The sequence below is a fragment of the Urocitellus parryii genome, chromosome 15, assembly GCF_045843805.1.
Source record: "Urocitellus parryii isolate mUroPar1 chromosome 15, mUroPar1.hap1, whole genome shotgun sequence".
NCBI lineage: Eukaryota > Metazoa > Chordata > Mammalia > Rodentia > Sciuridae > Urocitellus > Urocitellus parryii.
Genome location: NC_135545.1, coordinates 8,402,538 through 8,421,244, shown reverse-complemented (window position 1 = coordinate 8,421,244; position 18,707 = coordinate 8,402,538). Strand labels below are relative to the sequence as shown.

The 18,707-nt window shown below is 43.1% G+C and overlaps 1 protein-coding gene across 1 annotated transcript; it reads left to right on the top strand.

Moving 5' to 3' along the window:
* Positions 1 to 1,819: 1,819 nt before the first annotated feature.
* Positions 1,820 to 18,292, top strand: LOC144250421 (sulfotransferase 2A1-like). The gene is made up of 6 exons (XM_077793240.1): positions 1,820 to 1,986; positions 3,034 to 3,242; positions 4,007 to 4,133; positions 14,097 to 14,191; positions 15,940 to 16,117; positions 18,009 to 18,292. Exons 1-6 carry the CDS (start codon positions 1,851 to 1,853, stop codon positions 18,119 to 18,121), a joined length of 858 nt encoding a protein of 285 aa, XP_077649366.1. The 5' UTR covers positions 1,820 to 1,850; the 3' UTR covers positions 18,122 to 18,292.
* Positions 18,293 to 18,707: the final 415 nt, after the last annotated feature.

Genomic DNA, 18,707 nt, shown 5'->3' with positions numbered 1-18,707 from the left:
TAACAAAAGATGAAATTATGGCATTTCCAGGAAATAGATGGAACTGGAGAACGTCATGCTGAGTGAAATAAGCCAACTCAGAAAGTGAAAGGTGAGAAGTTTTGGCTCATATGGAGAACCAAGAAAAAAGTAAAGATGAGAAGTGTGTGTGGCAGGTGCTCTGGTATCATCAAGATAGAGGGAATATCAGTGGAGAAGACGAAAAACACTGAGGGGGTAGGAGGGACCGGAGGTGAGAAAATGGAGAGTGGAATGGACAAAATCATGCAGTGTGCATTATAAATGCAGCACAGTGGGCTCCACCTTAACGCATCTCTATAAAGCATAAGTCCATAAATACTAGTGGATAGAGGAGGGAAGAGTGGGGGAGGAACATCACAGCCACTGGAAACGGAAGTGGACAAAATGTCATCCCATGCATGTATGATTGTGTCAAAATGAAGCCAGCTATTACGTGTCACCACCGTGCACCACTAACCATCAGAAAGCTCACCATTTTACTCTGTCACCTGGGTGGTGTCCACAATTCCTCATTCAACTCATGGGATTGGTGGGACAATGTAACTGGCGACACAATTAAGTGTTCACCGTGCTTTAGACACATGTCACCACTCCATAACTACTGAGCACTCACAGGGTCACGTGATTGCCATAACTCTCTAGAATTTCGTGGTAATACTAGTAATGAAACAAAACTCAGGAAACAGTTTCCCCTTTTATAAAAGGTAGCTCTTTGGTCTTGATGTGCACAGTGTTCTGTCTGTCCAGAGCATATGTGCCCCTGCAACTGTGCCTGCTTCAGTTCCTCTCTGCCTTCAGCCAGACGAATACCTGTGCCCCGACCGTTGGTCATTCTCCCCAGGAAGCATACAGCAGTCTGTGGCCACATAGATTTAGATTCAGTGTCCACAGCTCCTAGTTCAACACACAAGTGCTCAGTCTATTGATTCTCCCAGGAATCAGCAGAAAAAGTGGAACGTGTTTTTGTTCCTGATCATCAACATCTACATGAAACCCCGTTGCCTTCAATGTGGGGTTTACGTCATGGATCAGCTGGTTTTCCTTGTAGCTGACAGAAGCCCATGGGAACTGACAAAAATGTAGGTGCATCCTGAAGCATTCCTGGAATCAGTAGGTCACTATTAAGGGCCCCCTGGATGGGCATGTTGCTTGACCATGTGGAGCTGTTGGTCCCCAAGTCCCCTGGGCACTGAGAGTGCTCCACCAAGGATGAAACAGAGCTTCCATGGATCTTTGATGTGGTAGATGTGAAGATTCTCTCATCTCAGTCCCTAAATCCTGACACCATGCAATCCACTCCCACAGGTTAATCAGGAGGAAAGGGAGGACTGGACCCTGGAATCAGCGACAGTCCACCCCTCTGTCTGCTGACTCTGAATCAGGTTCTTGTCCTTTAGAGACAAGGGTCTTCCATCCACAGATACACAAAGTCCTTCCAGGCTATTATTTTTACACTGTATCTATTGATTTCATCTAAGATTTGTATTTTGAAAACTCTTCAAAACACATATAAACAACAACAAAAAAGGCTTTCTTCAGGTCCCATGGATTCCTCAGTGGGGTTATTTTGTAGCACTTGCCATGGGGTCCTGCCTATGAACTCATGCTCACATCCTGATCTTGTTCCCTGAATGAGTCCAAAATTGCTCAATGCAAAGAAATTTTGATCACCAGTCACAATTTTGTTTAATCACCCAGTTAATTTGACAACAAGAAAAGTTAATGATTCTTTTGACTTTACTTCAAAGTCCAGCCTCCCAGTACCTCTCCCAACATCCAGTGGTGGCTACAGCAGGAACCCCTGCACCTCGCACAGAGAGCTCATCACCATGACAGATGGCTACTTGTGGTTTGAAGGGATACCTTTCCCTGTGATTGGTTATAGCTATGAAGTTTTGAAAGAAGCATGTGCTCAATTTGTGATAAAGGATGAAGACACAGTATTGGTGACCTACCCCAAATCAGGTAAGGAAACAGGACAGGGACCATCATGGGACAAGTGATGGTGGCGTTCCTCACTTACTCAGCAGATGGATGGCCTGCCCTCTCCATGCCAGTGAGCCCTGCTTTGGGGAAGAAGGGGCATTGCCCAGACCACTTGCATTAAATCTAGGACAGAGTGACTAAGTGCTCAGGAGGGTCATCTGAGGTATGAGATGGAGATACAGGAGTGAATTGTAAGCAGATTCGGGCATTTGTGTGGTGAGAAGGGGGTGGAAGAGGGCGGCCTGTGAAGACCTACTGGTGAAATACCAGCTCAACAGGAATGAAAAGTTGGAATGGAGGTCATGTGTTGGAGGGGTACTGTATAGCAGGAGGGTCAGCGTGGACAGTGGCTGGGAATCAGAAAGAGCATGGAAAATTCAAGGGACTGAAAGGACATGTGTCATGCACCTACAGGAGAGGGGCTGGGGGCAGGAGCACTGCAAACTGGGCGAAGATTGGGGCCAATGACCTTTGAAGGGACACGAGGTTGTAAAGTCAAGGGAGGTTGGGACATATTAGAAGGATCTCAGCCAAGAGCCAAGGGTTGGAAACTACCAAAAATCCACTGGTAATTTAATATGTAAACAAAACGTGGGGAGTTGATACAATGGAGTAAGATTCAGCCTTAACCAGGACGACAGGCTGACTCCTCCTACAATATAGGTCAATACTGGGCCTCATGCTAAGTGCAGTCTGATGGGCACAAAAGGACAAATAGTATAGGAATTCATGGGGCAAAGTGTAGTCAAGTTCAAAGAAACAGAGAGCCCCATGGTGGGTTCCAGGGCCTCAATGATGGAGTTAATAGGGAAATGTTGTTAAGGAGCAGAGAATTTCAGTTTTTCAAGACAAAAAGCTTCTGGACATCGGCTGAGCAACAGCAGGAACATGCTGAACACTGCTCAGTACCACCCCATGGCATGCTTAAAATGGACAGATGGTAAAGTGCATGTTATGTATTTTATCAGAAGTTTTGTTCAGAAGCCAGATGAAGTGAGCGACTGTCACTTTTCCTCCCTTCTCTAGGAACCCACTGGTTAGTTGAAATTCTCTGCTTGATTCACTCCAATGGTGATTCCAAGTGGATTCGATCTGAGCCCCTCTGGGATCGCTCACCCTGGATAGAGACAGATGATGGTTACAAACTTTTAAATGAGAGAGAAGGCCCAAGGCTCATGTCCTCTCATCTCCCGTTCCATCTCTTCCCCAAGTCTCTATTCACTTCCAAGGCCAAGGTCAGTGGCTAATGTTCAGCCCATGTTTTCCCCTTCCATGTGCCTAGGTTAACCCTGCAGATCTGCTGGGGTGAGTGCTCACTGGGTAGATTGGTGAGACTGTAATTCCCAGTGGCCACAACCAGACCACACTTGCTTGCAAGGATGTGGACCATTCTGCAGATTAGCCTCAGCTGAATTCAGGGGTAATATGACTGGCTAAAGTCAGATACTTAGAAAACCATATTCCATGTGTAACCAGAATTGTAACTGCATCTACACTTGAGTGTCCCAATTTACAGCTCTTACAGATGTCCGCCAATACTCCCTCAATCACAGCCTCCTGCTGGGTATGAGAAAGCACCCAAGTCTGTGTTGCCTGTATGTGGGGAGCAGACCTGCATACACTGATTAATGCTCACATCCAGGGGACTGCTAGGAGTCCTGGCTAGCTAGGTAATGACGCAGGCCCTCTGCATGTCACTGTGCTCTGTGATCAGCAGCCTCTCCAGCCTCCCCATGGCTGATGGGTGATCAGTACAAATCATGGATATCCATGATCTAACAAATTAAGAATTGTAATGCATTCGGCTGGTATATGTAAATTATAATAATAATAATAATAATTTGTATATTTGGTGAATGAACGCTATAACTAACTTATTAAAGGAACCCAACATGTTTAATAAAGATTAAGGAAGAACTTCCAAGAGAAAAATCAAGATCAAGGTGGGAAATGACTGACTGAGACTGATTTTTCATTTTCTCATTTTCCCTAATTTAAGGTGATATATATCATGAGAAATCCCAAAGATATTCTTGTGTCAGGTTATTATCAATGGAGTGTGACAAAACTATGTAAGAAACCAGAGTCATTGGAACAGTATTTTCAATGGTTCATGCAAGGAAATGGTGAGTGTTCTTCACATATAGGTCTGTGTCCTCTACTCTGCTGGTCTTTCTCTTGTTTTTTGGTATATCTTTTTTATTCTTCTTCTGCGTATTTTCCACATATGAGAGAAAGCAGACAACCCTTGATTCTGTGAGTCTGGCTTGTTTCAATCAGCATGCTGGTCTCCAGTTCCATCCATTTCCCTCAAAGTGACATAATTTAGTTCTTCTTTATGACTGAGTAAAATTCATTGTGTATGAACCACATTCTCTGTATCCATTCATCAGTGGACAACAAGTCTGGTCCCAGAGCTCAGCTGCTGGGAGTTGAACTGCTGTCCACCTGGGGCGCATGTGTTGCTATAGTGTGCTGATTTTCTTTTAATGAATCCCAAGGAGCTCTATGATTAGGGCACATGCTGGCTCCATTCCTAGTCTTTTGAGGAAACTTCAGACTGATTTCCATGGTGTTGTACTAATCTCCAATCCCGATAGTGTGTAAGTGCTCCTTTTCACTCAATCCCTACCAGTGGTTATTCCTATTTGTGTTCTTACTGATTGCCATTGTAACTGGAGTGAGACACAATCTCCATGTAGTTTCTATTTGCATTTCTATGGTTGTTAAAGAAGTTGAAATTTTTTTTCATACAATTGTTGGCCATTGTATTTCTTCTTTTGAGAAATGATTGTGATTCCCCATCTGTTGATTTGGTTATTTGGTTTTTGGTGTTACGTTTTTTGGTCTTATCCCAATCAAGAAATGCGCTAAGGAACCGAACAGGCCCTTCTCAGAAGATATACAATCAATCAACAAATACATGAAAAAATGTTCAACATCTCCAGTAACAGAGAAATGCAAATTAAATCTAAGAAGATTTTATCTCACTTCAGTCATAATGTTAATTTTCAAAAATACAAGCAACAAGAAGTGTGCTAAGGATGTGGTAAGGGGAAAAGGCACACTCATACATTGCTGGTAGGACTGCAACTTGGTGCAACCACTCTGGAAAGCAGTATGGAGATTCCTTATAAGATTTGGAATCGAACCACATTTGATCCAGCTATTCTACTCCTTGGTATTTACCCAGAGGACTTAAAATCAGCAGACAATAGTGACACAGCCACTTCAGTATTTATACCAGCTCAATTCACAACACCTAAACATGGAAGCAATGGAGATGCCCTTCAATCGATGGATAAATAAAGAAGCTTTGGCACTTATACGCAATGGACTATTACTCAACATTAAGAGAGAATAAAATTATAGCATATGCAGGTAAATGGATGGAGGTTTAGAATATCATGCTATGCAAAGAAAGCCAATCCTAAAAAGCAAAGTCCAAATGTTCTCTCTGGTAAGTAGATGCTGAACCAAAAGGGGCAAGGGCGGTGGTCAAGGGAAGAAGAGAGGAACTTTGATTGGGCAAAGCAGGGGAGGAGACATGGGGGCAGGAAAGACGGTGGAATGAGATGGACATCATTACTCTAAGTCCATGTGTGAGTGCAGATATGGTGGGACTCCACATCATGAAAACCAGGGAAATGAAAAGTTGTGTTCCGTTTGTGTACAATGAATCAAAATGCATTCTGCTGTATGTATAACTAATTAGAAGAAAGAAATAATAATAACAAACTTATTTTTGAGTTCTTTTTCAGTTCTGGATGTAAATGTTTTCTCAGAAATTAGCTGGAAAAGGTTTTGCTCCCTTTTGTGAGCCCTCTCTCTCTGTCTTGTCTCCTTTGCTGTATGGAATCTTTTTTAAAAAAAATTAATTACACATGACAGTACAATAACCTGATATGTCATACATTTACATCAGATGGGATATGGTCTCATTTTTCTGAGTATACAGGTTGCAGAAACACATTGGTCCTGCATTGTGGAAGCTTTTCAACTTGAGCCTCTCCATTTATCAACTCTTGTTTTTTTTTTTTTCCTGAACACTAGGAGTCTTATAGAAGTAACGCTTGCACCTACAGGTCGGAGGATAGGCACTATGATTTCCACTAGTAGTTACAGGGTCTATGGTCTAATTCTTGTTTTTTGATCTACTTGGGGTGACTTTTTTTTTATTTACCTTCATCCTTCAAACCATATATATTCTGTTTTAGAAGCACAATAGACTTTGTTTCTCCAACATTTGCTTTTGTTGCCTTTCTTGGGATCATTTGACTCTATCTATGTGGATCTGTCTCTGAGTCTTCTCTTCTAATCTACTGATCTAATTGAATGTTTTGATATTAGCACACGTTTTTGTTACTATACCTCTTCAGTATGATTTGAGACTGGATAGATTTTAAAACATGATAGCTTCAGCATTATTATTATTATTATTGTTATTATTATTATTATTATTATTATTATTCTATGGCACTGGGGATTAGACCCAGGGCTCTGCAGGTGCTAGTCAAGTACTCTATGACTGAGCCACATCCCCATCCCCTTTTCATACTTAATCTAGAGAGAGGGCCTCCCTAAGTTGCTGAGGATGGCTTTGAACTCTCAATCCTCCTGCTTCAGCCTCCTGAGTATCTGGGATACAGGTTTGCACCATCATATTCCTCTACCTGAGGATTTGTAGAAATCTTTGTGAAAGGAATTGTATTCTTGTATTCTTCCTCAGCAGATTCATTCATGTTATGAAGAAAAGTGTTTTTTTTTTTTTTTATTATTATTTTTTTTTTATTGGTCGTTCATAACATTACATAGTTCTTAATACATCATATTACACGGTTTGATTCAAGTGGATTATGAACTCCCGCTTTTACCCCATATACAAATTGCTGTATCACATCAGTTACCCTTCCATTGATTGACATATTGCCTTTCTAGTGTCTGATGTATTCTGCTGTCTGTCCTATTGTCTACTATCCCCCCTCCCCTCCCCTCCCCTCCCCTCCCCTTTTCTCTCTCTACCCCTTCTACTGTAAATCATGTCTTCCATTTGTATTCTCTTGACTTACCCCTCCTTACCTCTTATATGACATTTTGTATAACCCTGAGGATCGCCTTCCATTTCCATGCAATTTCCCTTCTCACTCCCTTTCCCTCCCATCTCTCATCCCTGTTTACTGTACATATTCTTCTCAAGCTCTTCGTCCCTACCCTGTCCTTGTTTACACCCCTTATATCAAAGGAGTCATTTGGTATTTGTTTTTTAAAGATTGACTAGCTTCACTTAGCATAATCTGCTCTAATGCCATCCATTTCCCTCCAAATTCTATAATTTTGTCATTTTTTAATGCAGAGTAATACTCCATAGTGTATAAATGCCACATTTTTTTTATCCATTCATCTATTGAAGGGCATCTAGGCTGGTTCCACAGTCTTGCTATCGTGAATTGAGCTGCTATGAACATCGATGTAGCAGTGTCCCTGTAGCATGCTCTTGTTAGGGCTTTAGGGAATAGACCGAGAAGGGGAATAGCTGGGTCAAATGGTGGTTCCATTCCCAGCTTTCCGAGAAATCTCCATACTGCTTTCCAAATTGGCTGCACCAATTTGCAGTCCCACCAGCAATGAACAAGAGTGCCCTTTTCCCCGCATCCTCTCCAGCACTTATTGTTGTTTGACTTCCGAATGGCTGCCAGTCTTACTGGAGTGAGATGGTATCTTAGGGTAGTTTTGATTTGCATTTCTCTGACTGCTAGCGATGGTGAGCATTTTTTCATGTACGTGTTGATTGATTGTATGTCCTCCTCTGAGAAGTGTCTGTTCAGGTCCTTGGCCCATTTATTGATTGGGTTATTTGTTATCTTATTGTCTAATTTTTTGAGTTCTTTGTATATTCTGGTTATTAGGGCTCTATCTGAAGTGTGTGGAGTAAAGATTTGTTCCCAGGATGTAGGCTCCCTATTTATCTCTCTTATTGTTTCTTTTGCTGAGAAAAAACTTTTTAGTTTGAGTAAGTCCCATTTGTTGATTCTATTTGTTAACTCTAGCGCTATGGGTGTCCTATTGAGGAATTTGGAGCCCGATCCCACAGCGTGTAGATCATAACCAACTTTTTCTTCTATCAGATGCCGTGTCTCTGATTTAATATCAAGCTCCTTGATCCATTTTGAGTTAACTTTTGTGCACGGCGAGAGATAGGGATTCAGATTCATTTTGGTGCAAATGGATTTCCAGTTTTCCCAGCACCATTTGTTGAAGATGCTATCCTTCCTCCATTGCATGCTTTTAGCCCCTTTATCAAAAATAAGATAGTTGTAGTTTTGTGGATTAGTTACTGTGTCCTCTATTCTGTACCATTGGTCCACCCGCCTGTTTTGGTACCAGTACCATGCTGTTTTTGTTACTATTGCTCTGTAGTATAGCTTGAAGTCTGGTATCGCTATACCGCCTGATTCACACTTCCTGCTTAGTATTGTTTTTGCTATTCTGGGTCTTTTATTATTCCATATGAATTTCATGATTCTTTTATCTATTTCTACAAGATATGCTGTTGGGATTTTGATTGGCATTGCATTGAACTTATAGAGAACTTTTGGTAATATCGCCATTTTGATGATGTTAGTTCTGCCTATCCATGAGCAGGGTATGTTTTTCCATCTTCTAAGGTCTTCTTCTATGTCTTTCTTTAGGGTTCTGTAATTTTCATTGTATAAATCTTTCACCTCTTTTGTTAGGTTGATTCCCAAGTATTTTATTTTTTGGGGGGATATTGTGAATGGAGTAGTTGTCCTCATTTCCGTTTCAGAGGATTTGTCGCTCATATACAGGAACGCCTTTGATTTATGCGTGTTGATCTTATATCCTGCCACTTTGCTGAATTCATTTATTAGCTCTAATAGCTTCTTTGTAGACCCTTTTGGGTCTGCTAGGTATAGAATCATATCATCTGCAAATAGTGATAATTTAAGTTCTTCTTTTCCTATTTTTATGCCTTTAATTTCTTTTGACTGTCTAATTGCTCTGGCCAGTGTTTCGAGGACTATGTTGAACAGAAGTGGTGAGAGAGGGCATCCCTGTCTTGTACCAGATCTTAGAGGGAATGCCTTCAATTTTTCTCCATTCAGAATGATGCTGGCCTGTGGCTTATCATAGATTGCTTTTACAATGTTGAGGTATGATCCTGTTATCCCTAATTTTTCTAGCGTTTTGAACATAAAGGGATGCTGTACTTTGTCGAATGCTTTTTCTGCATCTATTGAGATGATCATATGGTTCTTATTTTTAAGTCTATTGATGTGGTGAATAACATTTATTGATTTCCGTATATTAAACCAGCCTTGCATCCCAGGGATGAATCCTACTTGATCATGATGTATAATTTTTTTGATATGTATTTGAATCCGATTCGCCAGAATTTTATTGAGGATTTTTGCGTCAAGGTTCATTAGAGATATTGGTCTGTAGTTTTCCGTCTTTGATGTGTCTTTGTCTGGTTTCGGAATCAGGGTGATGTTGGCGTCGTAGAATGAATTTGGAAGTTCTCCCTCTTTTTCTATTTCCTGAAATAGCTTGAAAAGTATTGGTGTTAGTTCCTCTTTAAAGGTTTTGTAAAACTCTGCTGTATACCCATCCGGTCCTGGGCTTTTCTTAGTTGGTAGTCTTTTGATGGTTTCTTCTATTTCCTCTATTGTTATTGGTCTGTTTAGGTTGTCTATATCCTCCTGGCTCAATCTGGGCAGATCATAGGACTCAAGGAATTTATCTATGCCTTCACTATCTTCTATTTTATTGGAGTATAAGGATTCAAAGTAATTTCTGATTATCTTCTGTATTTCTGAAGTGTCTGTTGTGATATTGCCTTTTTCATCCCGTATGCTAGTAATTTGGGTTCTCTCTCTTCTTCTCTTCGTTAGCATGGCTAAGGGTCTGTCAATTTTATTTATTTTTTCAAAGAACCAGCTTTTAGTTTTGTCAATTTTTTCAATTGTTTCTTTTGTTTCAATTTCATTAATTTCAGCTCTGATTTTAATTATTTCTTGCCTTCTACTTCTTTTGCTGTTGTTTTGCTCTTCTTTTTCTAGGATTTTGAGATGAAGTATGAGATCATTTATTTGTTGGTTTTTTCTTTTTTTGAGGAATGAACTCCAAGCAATGAATTTTCCTCTTAGAACTGCTTTCAATGTGTCCCATAGATTCCGATATGTTGTGTCTGTGTTTTCATTTAACTCTAGGAATTTTTTAATTTCCTCCTTGATGTCTTCTAAAACCCATTGATCACTCAGCAACCTATTGTTCATTCTCCAGGTGATGCTTGCTTTTTCCTTTCTTCTTTTATCATTGATTTTCAGTTTCATTCCATTATGATCAGATAAGATGCATGGTATTATCTCTACCCCTTTGTATTGTCTAAGAGTTGCCCTGTGACATAGTATATGGTCTATTTTTGAGAAGGTTCCATGTGCTGCTGAGAAAAAAGTGTAGCTACTTGATGTTGGGTGGTATAGTCTATATATGTCAATTAAGTCTAGGTTGTTAATTGTGTTATTGAGTTCTATAGTTTCCTTATTTAACTTTTGTTTGGAAGATCTGTCCAGTGGTGAGAGAGGTGTGTTGAAGTCTCCCATGATTATTGTATGTTGGTCTATTAGACTCTTGAACTTGAGAAGAGTTTGCTTGATGAATACAGCTGCACCATTATTTGGGGCATATATATTTATGATTGTTATGTCTTGTTGGTGTATGGTTCCCTTGAGCAGTATGAAGTGTCCTTCTATATCCCTTTTGATTAGCTTTGGCTTGAAATCTATTTTATTAGATATGAGTATGGACACTCCTGCTTGTTTCCGCGGTCCATATGAGTGATATGATTTTTCCCAACCTTTCACCTTCAGTCTATGTATATCTTTTCCTATCAAATGCGTCTCCTGTAGACAGCATATTGTGGGGTCTTGTTTTTTGATCCATTCTACTAGCCTGTGTCTCTTAATTGGTGAGTTTAAGCCATTAACATTTAGGGTTATTATTGAGATATGGTTTGTTCTTCTATCCATATTTGTTTATTGATGTTACTAAACCTGATTTGTTATCCTCTATGACTACTTTCCCCCCTTTACTGTCCTACCTCCCATTGTTGGTTTTCAATGTTGTTTTCCATTTCCTCTTCCTGTAATGTTTTGCCAAGGATTTTTTGAAGAGATGGTTTTCTAGCTGCGAATTCTTTTAACTTTTGTTTATTGTGGAAGGTTTTAATTTCATCTTCTAACCTGAAGCTTAATTTCACCGGATACACGATTCTTGGTTGGAGCCCATTGTCTTTCAGTGTTTGAAATATGTTATTCCAGGATCTTCTAGCTTTCAGAGTCTGTGTTGAGAGATCAGCTGTTATCCTGATTGGTTTACCCCTAAATGTAATCTGCTTTCTTTCTCTTGCAGCTTTTAAAATTCTCTCCTTATTCTGTATGTTGGACATCTTCATTATAATGTGTCTAGGTGTGGATCTCTTATGATTTTGCACATTCGGCGTCCTGTAGGCTTCTAGGATTTGGGATTCTGTCTCAATCTTCAATTCTGGGAAGTTTTCTCGTATTATTTCACTGAATAGACTGTTTATTCCTTTGGAATGGAGCTCTGTGCCTTCCCGTATCCCAATGACTCTTAAATTTGGTCTTTTGATATTGTCCCATAATTCTTGGATGTTCTGCTCATGGTTTCTTAGCAGACTTGCTGAGCTGTCTATGTTCTTTTCCAGTTGAAATACTTTGTCTTCATTGTCTGATGTTCTCTCTTCTAAGTGATCTACTCTGCTGGTAGTATTCTCAATTGAGTTTTTAAGTTGGTTTATTGTTTCCTGCATTTCTAGAATTTCAATTTGTTTGTTTTTTATTACCTCTATCTCCCTGTGAAATTGATCTTTGACTTCCTGGATTTGTTTGTCAATGTGATCTTTCATTGTCTGATTTTGCTGTCTCATGTCTTCCTTGAGACTCCAGATCATCTGAAGCATATATATCCTGAACTCTTTATCTGATATTCCATCTGTTGCAGCTATTACCTCTTCTAAAGTTGAGTTGACCTGCATTGCTTGTGGTCCTTTCTTTCCTTGTCTTTTCATACTGCCCGCGTTTCTTTCTGCTTGGTGCAACTGTTGTGTTTTGAAATTTACCCCCTATTTATTTATGTTGCTCTTGTATACTTGAAAAGTCTCCCTTGCAGGTGCGGGCGGCGGCTGTGCCCCTACTCCAATTGGGGTGACGTGTCTATCACGCTGGCGGCTCTCTGGGCCTGTTCCGGGAGTGGAAGGCGGCTCTGCTCTGTCCGTATTCCAATTGGGGTGTCGTGACTACAATGCTGGCAGATCACTGGGCCTCTTCCGGGCGTGGGTGGTGGGCTTGGCTGGTGGGATTCCACCTAATGGCAGTCCCTAACCTCCCTGCTTGCTAATTAATGGCTTCTCTGAGGCGCCACGCCTTCTGTAGCTGCGGGGCAGGCTGCGCGAATCAGTTGGCCTGGATCTCCGGGGTCCTGCTGCTGGCTGTTTTGATGCTACAAGCTGTTGGAGAGTGGTGGTGTATTCTTCAGCTTTCCCGGATGGTGGCCACTGACTGCCTGGATGGAGTGTTCGCTGTTTTGATGTCGCACTCTGAAGGAGAGTGGCGGTGTATCCTTCAGCTTTCCCGGATGGTGGCCGCTGACTGCCTCGGTGGAGTGTCCGCTGTGGGGGATGGGACTGTGCCGCTTTCTTCCCCTTCTGAGAACCCGAGCTCGGCCCAAGGGTCCGTGTGGGCTTGGCTGGTGGGATTCCACCTAATGGCCTTCCCTAACCTCCCTGCTTGCCAATTAATGGCTTCACTGAGGCGCCACGCCTTCTGTAGCCGCAGGGCAGGCCACGCGAATCAGTTGGCCTGGCTCTCCGGGCCCTGTTGCAGGCTGCTGGGATCCCTGGCACTCTATCACTTTGATTTTTTCTGCTTGCCCCTCCCCCAGCGCTGGCTAGCCAGGTTTCCTTTTGGCTGCTACTGGGAGGAGGGGTTGGAGGTCAGGTGTCTCTGGTTTCCCCCTAGCCTGTATGGAGGCTCAGCTTGATACTCCCTCTCCCGGCAAGCCTAGGAGAGATTTTATGCGAATTCCCGCTGTCTGGGGGGTGAGCTGAATGACACCGACCTGTTTTGATGTCGCACTCTGAAGGAGAGTGGCGGTGTATCCTTCAGCTTTCCCGGATGGTGGCCGCTGACTGGCTCGGCGGAGTGTCCGCTGTGGGGGATGGGACTGTACCGCTTCCTTCCCCTTCTGAGAACCCGTGCTCGGCCCACAAGTGTTTGTTTTTTGCATGTTGATATCATCGTATGTTGCTATTTTCCTCAATTGATCAGTTCTAGGAGTTTTGGGGGAAAGGTTCTTGGGTGTTCACAGCAGAGCCTCCTATCACCTGCAAACAGTGATCATGTGGCTTCTTTCTTTCCCACTGGTGAGGTTTTGATTCCCTTCTCTGCCAACATCTCTGGGTCAAGTCTGTAGACCTCTATTGAACGGCAGTGGTGAAATTGGACATCCTTGCCTTGTTCCTGATGTTAGGAGAGATGCTTCCAGTTTTTCCCTGATTAACATGATGTTGGCTTGGGGTTTGTCACACACAGCCCTCATGATGCTCTGCCAAGTTCCTCTGTCAAGGTAAACTCTATTGATGTGGTGAACATTTATGGATTTCCCTATGTCACCCAATCTTACATCCTTGGATTGAAATCAACATCTCGTGATGTACAGTCTTAAAGTGTGAACACATCAGGTCCTGAGTATAATCTTAATGCTGAAGAGGATTGACTTAAATTTTAATAAGCTGTTCTGTATCTGTGTTCAGCAGATATATTGGTTTATTGTTTTCTTACTTGATCTGTGTTTCCCAGTTGGGTATCAGTATGTGACTAGTTTCATAGAATGAATTCAGGAAAGATCCCCCTCTCTATTTCATTACCTAGTTTGAGCAGCATTGATCAATAATATGTGAATCAAGCTGTCAGTGTGTGTAGAGTGATATGGATGCTGCAGCCCTGTTTTGGCAGTGTGTAACCTGCACCCCTGTGCCTGCCCCACAGTGCTCTATGGATCATGGTTTGAGCACATTCGTGGCTGGATGTCCATGAGACACAGGGAGAACGTCCTGCTGCTGAGTTATGAAGAGCTGCAGAAGGTGAGCCCCCTCTCATAGTTGGCGCCTACAGCACCCCAACATCCTCACTCTCCCCGAAATCCCTGGTCCTATGTGTCTCCCCTTCACGTTCCCTGTCAAAGCATAGGCTGTGGAGGTCACTGAGAGGAGATGAGCCTTTGACCTCCACTTCCCTGCTTCTGTGAGACCCTCCCCAAGCCCAAGCTCTTCCTTCATATCTTCCAAACTACTGCATCCTGAAATATCTGAGGGGCCTTCCCACAAATTCTTGATCCTCCAGCCTCAGCCTCCCGAGTATCTGGGAAACAGGCAGGCACCACCAGACTCCTCGACCAAGTGCCAGGACTTATGCCACCCACTAGGGCTGCCAGGGTCTCTGCCTGCAGGACCCCCTCTGTACCCAGAAACCTAGCCATCAGAAGGAGTGGGGCAGAAAGCACTAATCCCAGAGTTAGGTCCACCTTTCTGGCTTCCCCCTTGACTGACAAAGTGACATGAATGTGAGGTGCCACTTTGGGTGACTATTGTGAGGGGTCAGGGGCTGGAGTAACAGGCAGGGCCTAGGGATGAGCTCAGCCCTGGTGGTGGGTGCAGGGTACAGCTGGGAACAGCAATGACTTCCAGTGATCTGAGGCACAGGGTGGAACTGTGGAGAAGAGTAACTAAGTATATATTTCAAAATAGCAAATGGAGAGGATTTTGTATGTCCCCAACTAAATAAATACTGTCATCTGAGTTTGCAGATGTGCCACTTAAACTGATTAGATCATCACACTTTGAGCAGGTACTTAGTCTAACACTATTTTTCTTCTGGTGCAGAAAAAACTGCCCATGAACTGCACAGAGATGCACAGGTCTCTGAGGGAGGCTCACAGGTCCAGATGGAACGGAAAGCTTTAAAATATTGAAAAGCATTTTCAGAAGTGGTCAAAAATGAACAAAAATAAATGAGTGACCAGAACTTAGAAGACACTTCTCCCCTGGGTGTGTCTTGGGGACAGAGAAGGTGGTACAGGCTCAGGCATCTGTTTCCCATGGAGAAGGGACCCTGGTCCCCTTCCTGCAGCTGCTTCCTGTTCTGCTGTGTCCTCAGCATGAGGTCGGTCCTCAGGGAGGAGCCTTGGTGCCACCTTCAGGCACCTCAGCAGCAAGCTGCACACTCCCTGTGATTCTCCTCTCCAACCAACATCATGTTCTTACATCATTGCCACCGTGGGTTCTTCTTGTCACTCAGTGACTGGGGCTTGTGACAACATAACTATAATAAAGGACTATGGTGCTGACAGGAGGTCTAGGTCCTCAAGGAAATCCTCTCTTCTCATAATGACCTGTTCCCTTGCTGTGATCTCCTATGAAAACCCATCGATAATCAAGGGGTCAAGTTAAGGAGATATTGTAAAGCCCTGTGTGTTATTAAGTGTCAGTCAAGGGACGTAGGATCACTTGGGGGTGAGGATTAGCCTTTGGGGAATTTGTCTCCCTGCCTTATCTTAAAACCTCAGGCATCTCCTTAGAAACCCCAGTTTCTTCCTTTGGGGTGTCCTGACTCAGCCTCCTGGGAAGCCCCTGTGATCTTCAGGTCACCTCATACCTCACGCCCTCTGCTGGCCCTGTCTCTGTCTCCCTCCTCTGGCGTCCCCAGCAGGCTTCTCCCATCCTGATGTCATTCCCCTCCTCTTCCTCCCCACATCGCTCCTAACACCCCTTCCCATCCTCCAGGTCCTGCTCTCCTGCCCGCTCATAGCTTCCCTCTTCATGTTCACATGTAGGACCCAAGAAGCACCATAGAGAGGATCTGTCAGTTCCTGGGAAAGAAGTTGACTCCAGAAGAACTGGACTCTGTCCTCAAGAACAGCTCCTTCCAAGTCATGAAACAAAACAAGATGTCCAATTTTGAAATGTTTCCTGAAATGTGCATTACTAAGCCTTTCCTAATTACAAGAAAAGGTAAATGCCCTGGTTTCAGAATGGGTTAGACCACGTGGGCATCTTGTGTTTGCCCCTGGCACTAAGAATGCAGGTGTTGGGACATTTCAACTTGAATCCTTCATGGCCCAGAGCCTCTCGTTTCCTTCAGGAAAACTGTGTTCATGGGACTGGGGTGGGCTGCAGGTACCTGGAGAAGGCTGACTCAGTCTTGGGGAGGAGGGGCTTCTGGAGATGGTGGTGTCTGGGCTACTCCACTGGTGACTTGCCACAGAGCACTGCCATAAAGAGAGAGATACACAAAGAAAGACTCGTTTGGAGAGAGTAGAGAGGAGAGCATTAGCTATGAGACATTGTAAGGCCTCCTTCCTGTGAGGAAAGATGAATCATGTCCCCACCCTTGGGTTTAGGCCTATTGAAAATGTCTGTTCCAAGTAGTGGCAGGACCTGTTTTGCAAAGTTCCTCCAGTTCACATGGATCTGAAATTGTGAGCCATGGAATCCATATAGTAAATGCTTCAAGGGGTATTCAGGAGGTCAGGATTCCTGCCACCTAGTGAGCCTGGAGCACAGAGCCATAAAACAGAGATGGGGAAGGGACTCGGGGAAGAGCCCAGGCCTAGAAGAAGAAATCAGTAAAGATTGTTCGACTAATGAAGATAACTATGAGTCCTGTGTGGTATTAGGACAGCCATGACATATGACATAGGCTGCTACTTTATATTCATTTGATTGTACTGTTTACATGCCTATCTTACATTGGGTTAGTTAGGGTTATGTTTTTATAATTAATTAGATCTGTCTGCTATATGAAAATTAATTTATATGACAAATAATACTGTAATCACATAAGTAAGGTAAGAATCATGTTCATATCTTAGCACCCATTCCACCACACCACTCTGTCACCTGGTAACCCCTCCAGGGAGTTTTTAAAATCCTTGTCTGTAAAGCATTGTATTATGCTAGTCTATCCCTCATTCTTTATCAGTACTTTCAAAAAATATTTTTTGAGCATATAAGGTGTAATCCTTTTAAGCAGTAAATTCTTAGGCAATTTGGTGAAAATGATTTCATACCCTAATATGTTAGAAATGCATACCTTATGCACATTCAAAAAGGAAGTACACAGAACATCTCATGTTTGATCATTGCTATGAACGAGGATGGAGATGTAGGGTTCTGAGCTGAGAGCCCCACTGAGTCACTGCACTGGAGTAAACATATGAGTGAGGCCAATGGACAGAGGTGGAGGTGTCTGCTAGGACAGCACTCTGGGGTAAGGAGCAGGAAAGGTAAACACCCTGAGGAGGGGGCAGCCTGGCATGTCTGAAGCTGAATCAGATGACTGTGTCATGGAGCCGAGAGAGCAAATGGGCATTCCCAGGGATGGAGTCCCAACCAACAAGGACCCTACAGCTAGAGCCTCAAAGCACCAGGGAACTTGGCTGAAGGAGAGTGGACGTCCTGGGAGACTCTGAGCCACAAGGGACTGGAGCCACTGGGTTTGGCAAGGTGTCAACATGGGTTCCTTGTGCAGAAGAACTGATCACAGGGATTGGCCAAAGCAGAGAGATTATGTGTGACCTGCTCTCATCACCCAGGTCAGAAATTTTGTTAGCTTGGGTCAAAATGCTCAAGAAACAAGTGGTCAGACTTAGTTCCAGTCCAGATGTTCTGATTTATAGCCAGGATCGCTGCCTGTGGATTCTGTGCAGGATGGTTTGGGAGAGCAGGGCAGACAGGACACACTTCCCAGACAGGGAGAAGGGGAAATGCACATGGTGTCCAGGCAGGAGAAGGCCGCACCAATGACCCAGGGGTCACTCTGCTGTCTACACAGAGCAGGGAGGAGGGCTCCATCTTAAGACCTATCCCTAGATCTGATCTGTGTCTACTTCATGTTTTCCAGGCATCTGTGGGGACTGGAAGAATCACCTCACAGTGGCCCAAGCTGAAGCCTTTGATAAAGTTTACCAGGAGAAGATGGTGGGTTTCCCCAAAGAGCTGTTCCCATGGGAGTAACCTCTGACAGATCCAGGATCTTCCATGGACATTGTGATGGTTTTCCTGTCCTGAGACATGTTCAGGACTGAGGGGTTCTTCACCTAAAAACGAAGGAAAAGGGAGCAGGGAGGATAGAATAACATAAAGTACCAATGAAATATATAATAATTGAGGAGCAAAAGGAATTCTAGTTGGTTAGAGGAGGAGAATGGAGGGGGAGGGGGCATTCGGGGAAGGGGGATCAGGAAGGGAAATAAACTTCCACACATGGGTGGGTTTCTCTGCATGAAACCAACTCCTATGTGTACCTACAAAGCTCTGACAGAATTTAAAGCCTGTTTCTTCATTCTGAGCCTGTATTTTGCTTCTCTCATCACTTGCTTGTAAAAATGAGTGGAATTTCCCTATTCACTTTGTCACATCCCAGCATTTTAAAAAAATCATGTTTAATTTTAAACAGACAGAAGTCTACCAATGTAAGATGAATATCACCCACAATTGCCTCTCATTTTTAAACCAAGAAATAAAATGTAGCAGCACTTAGGTTCCTTTTCTTTACTTGCATCTCCAGACTGTGTTATGGTGAGGATCTGGAGGAGTGTAA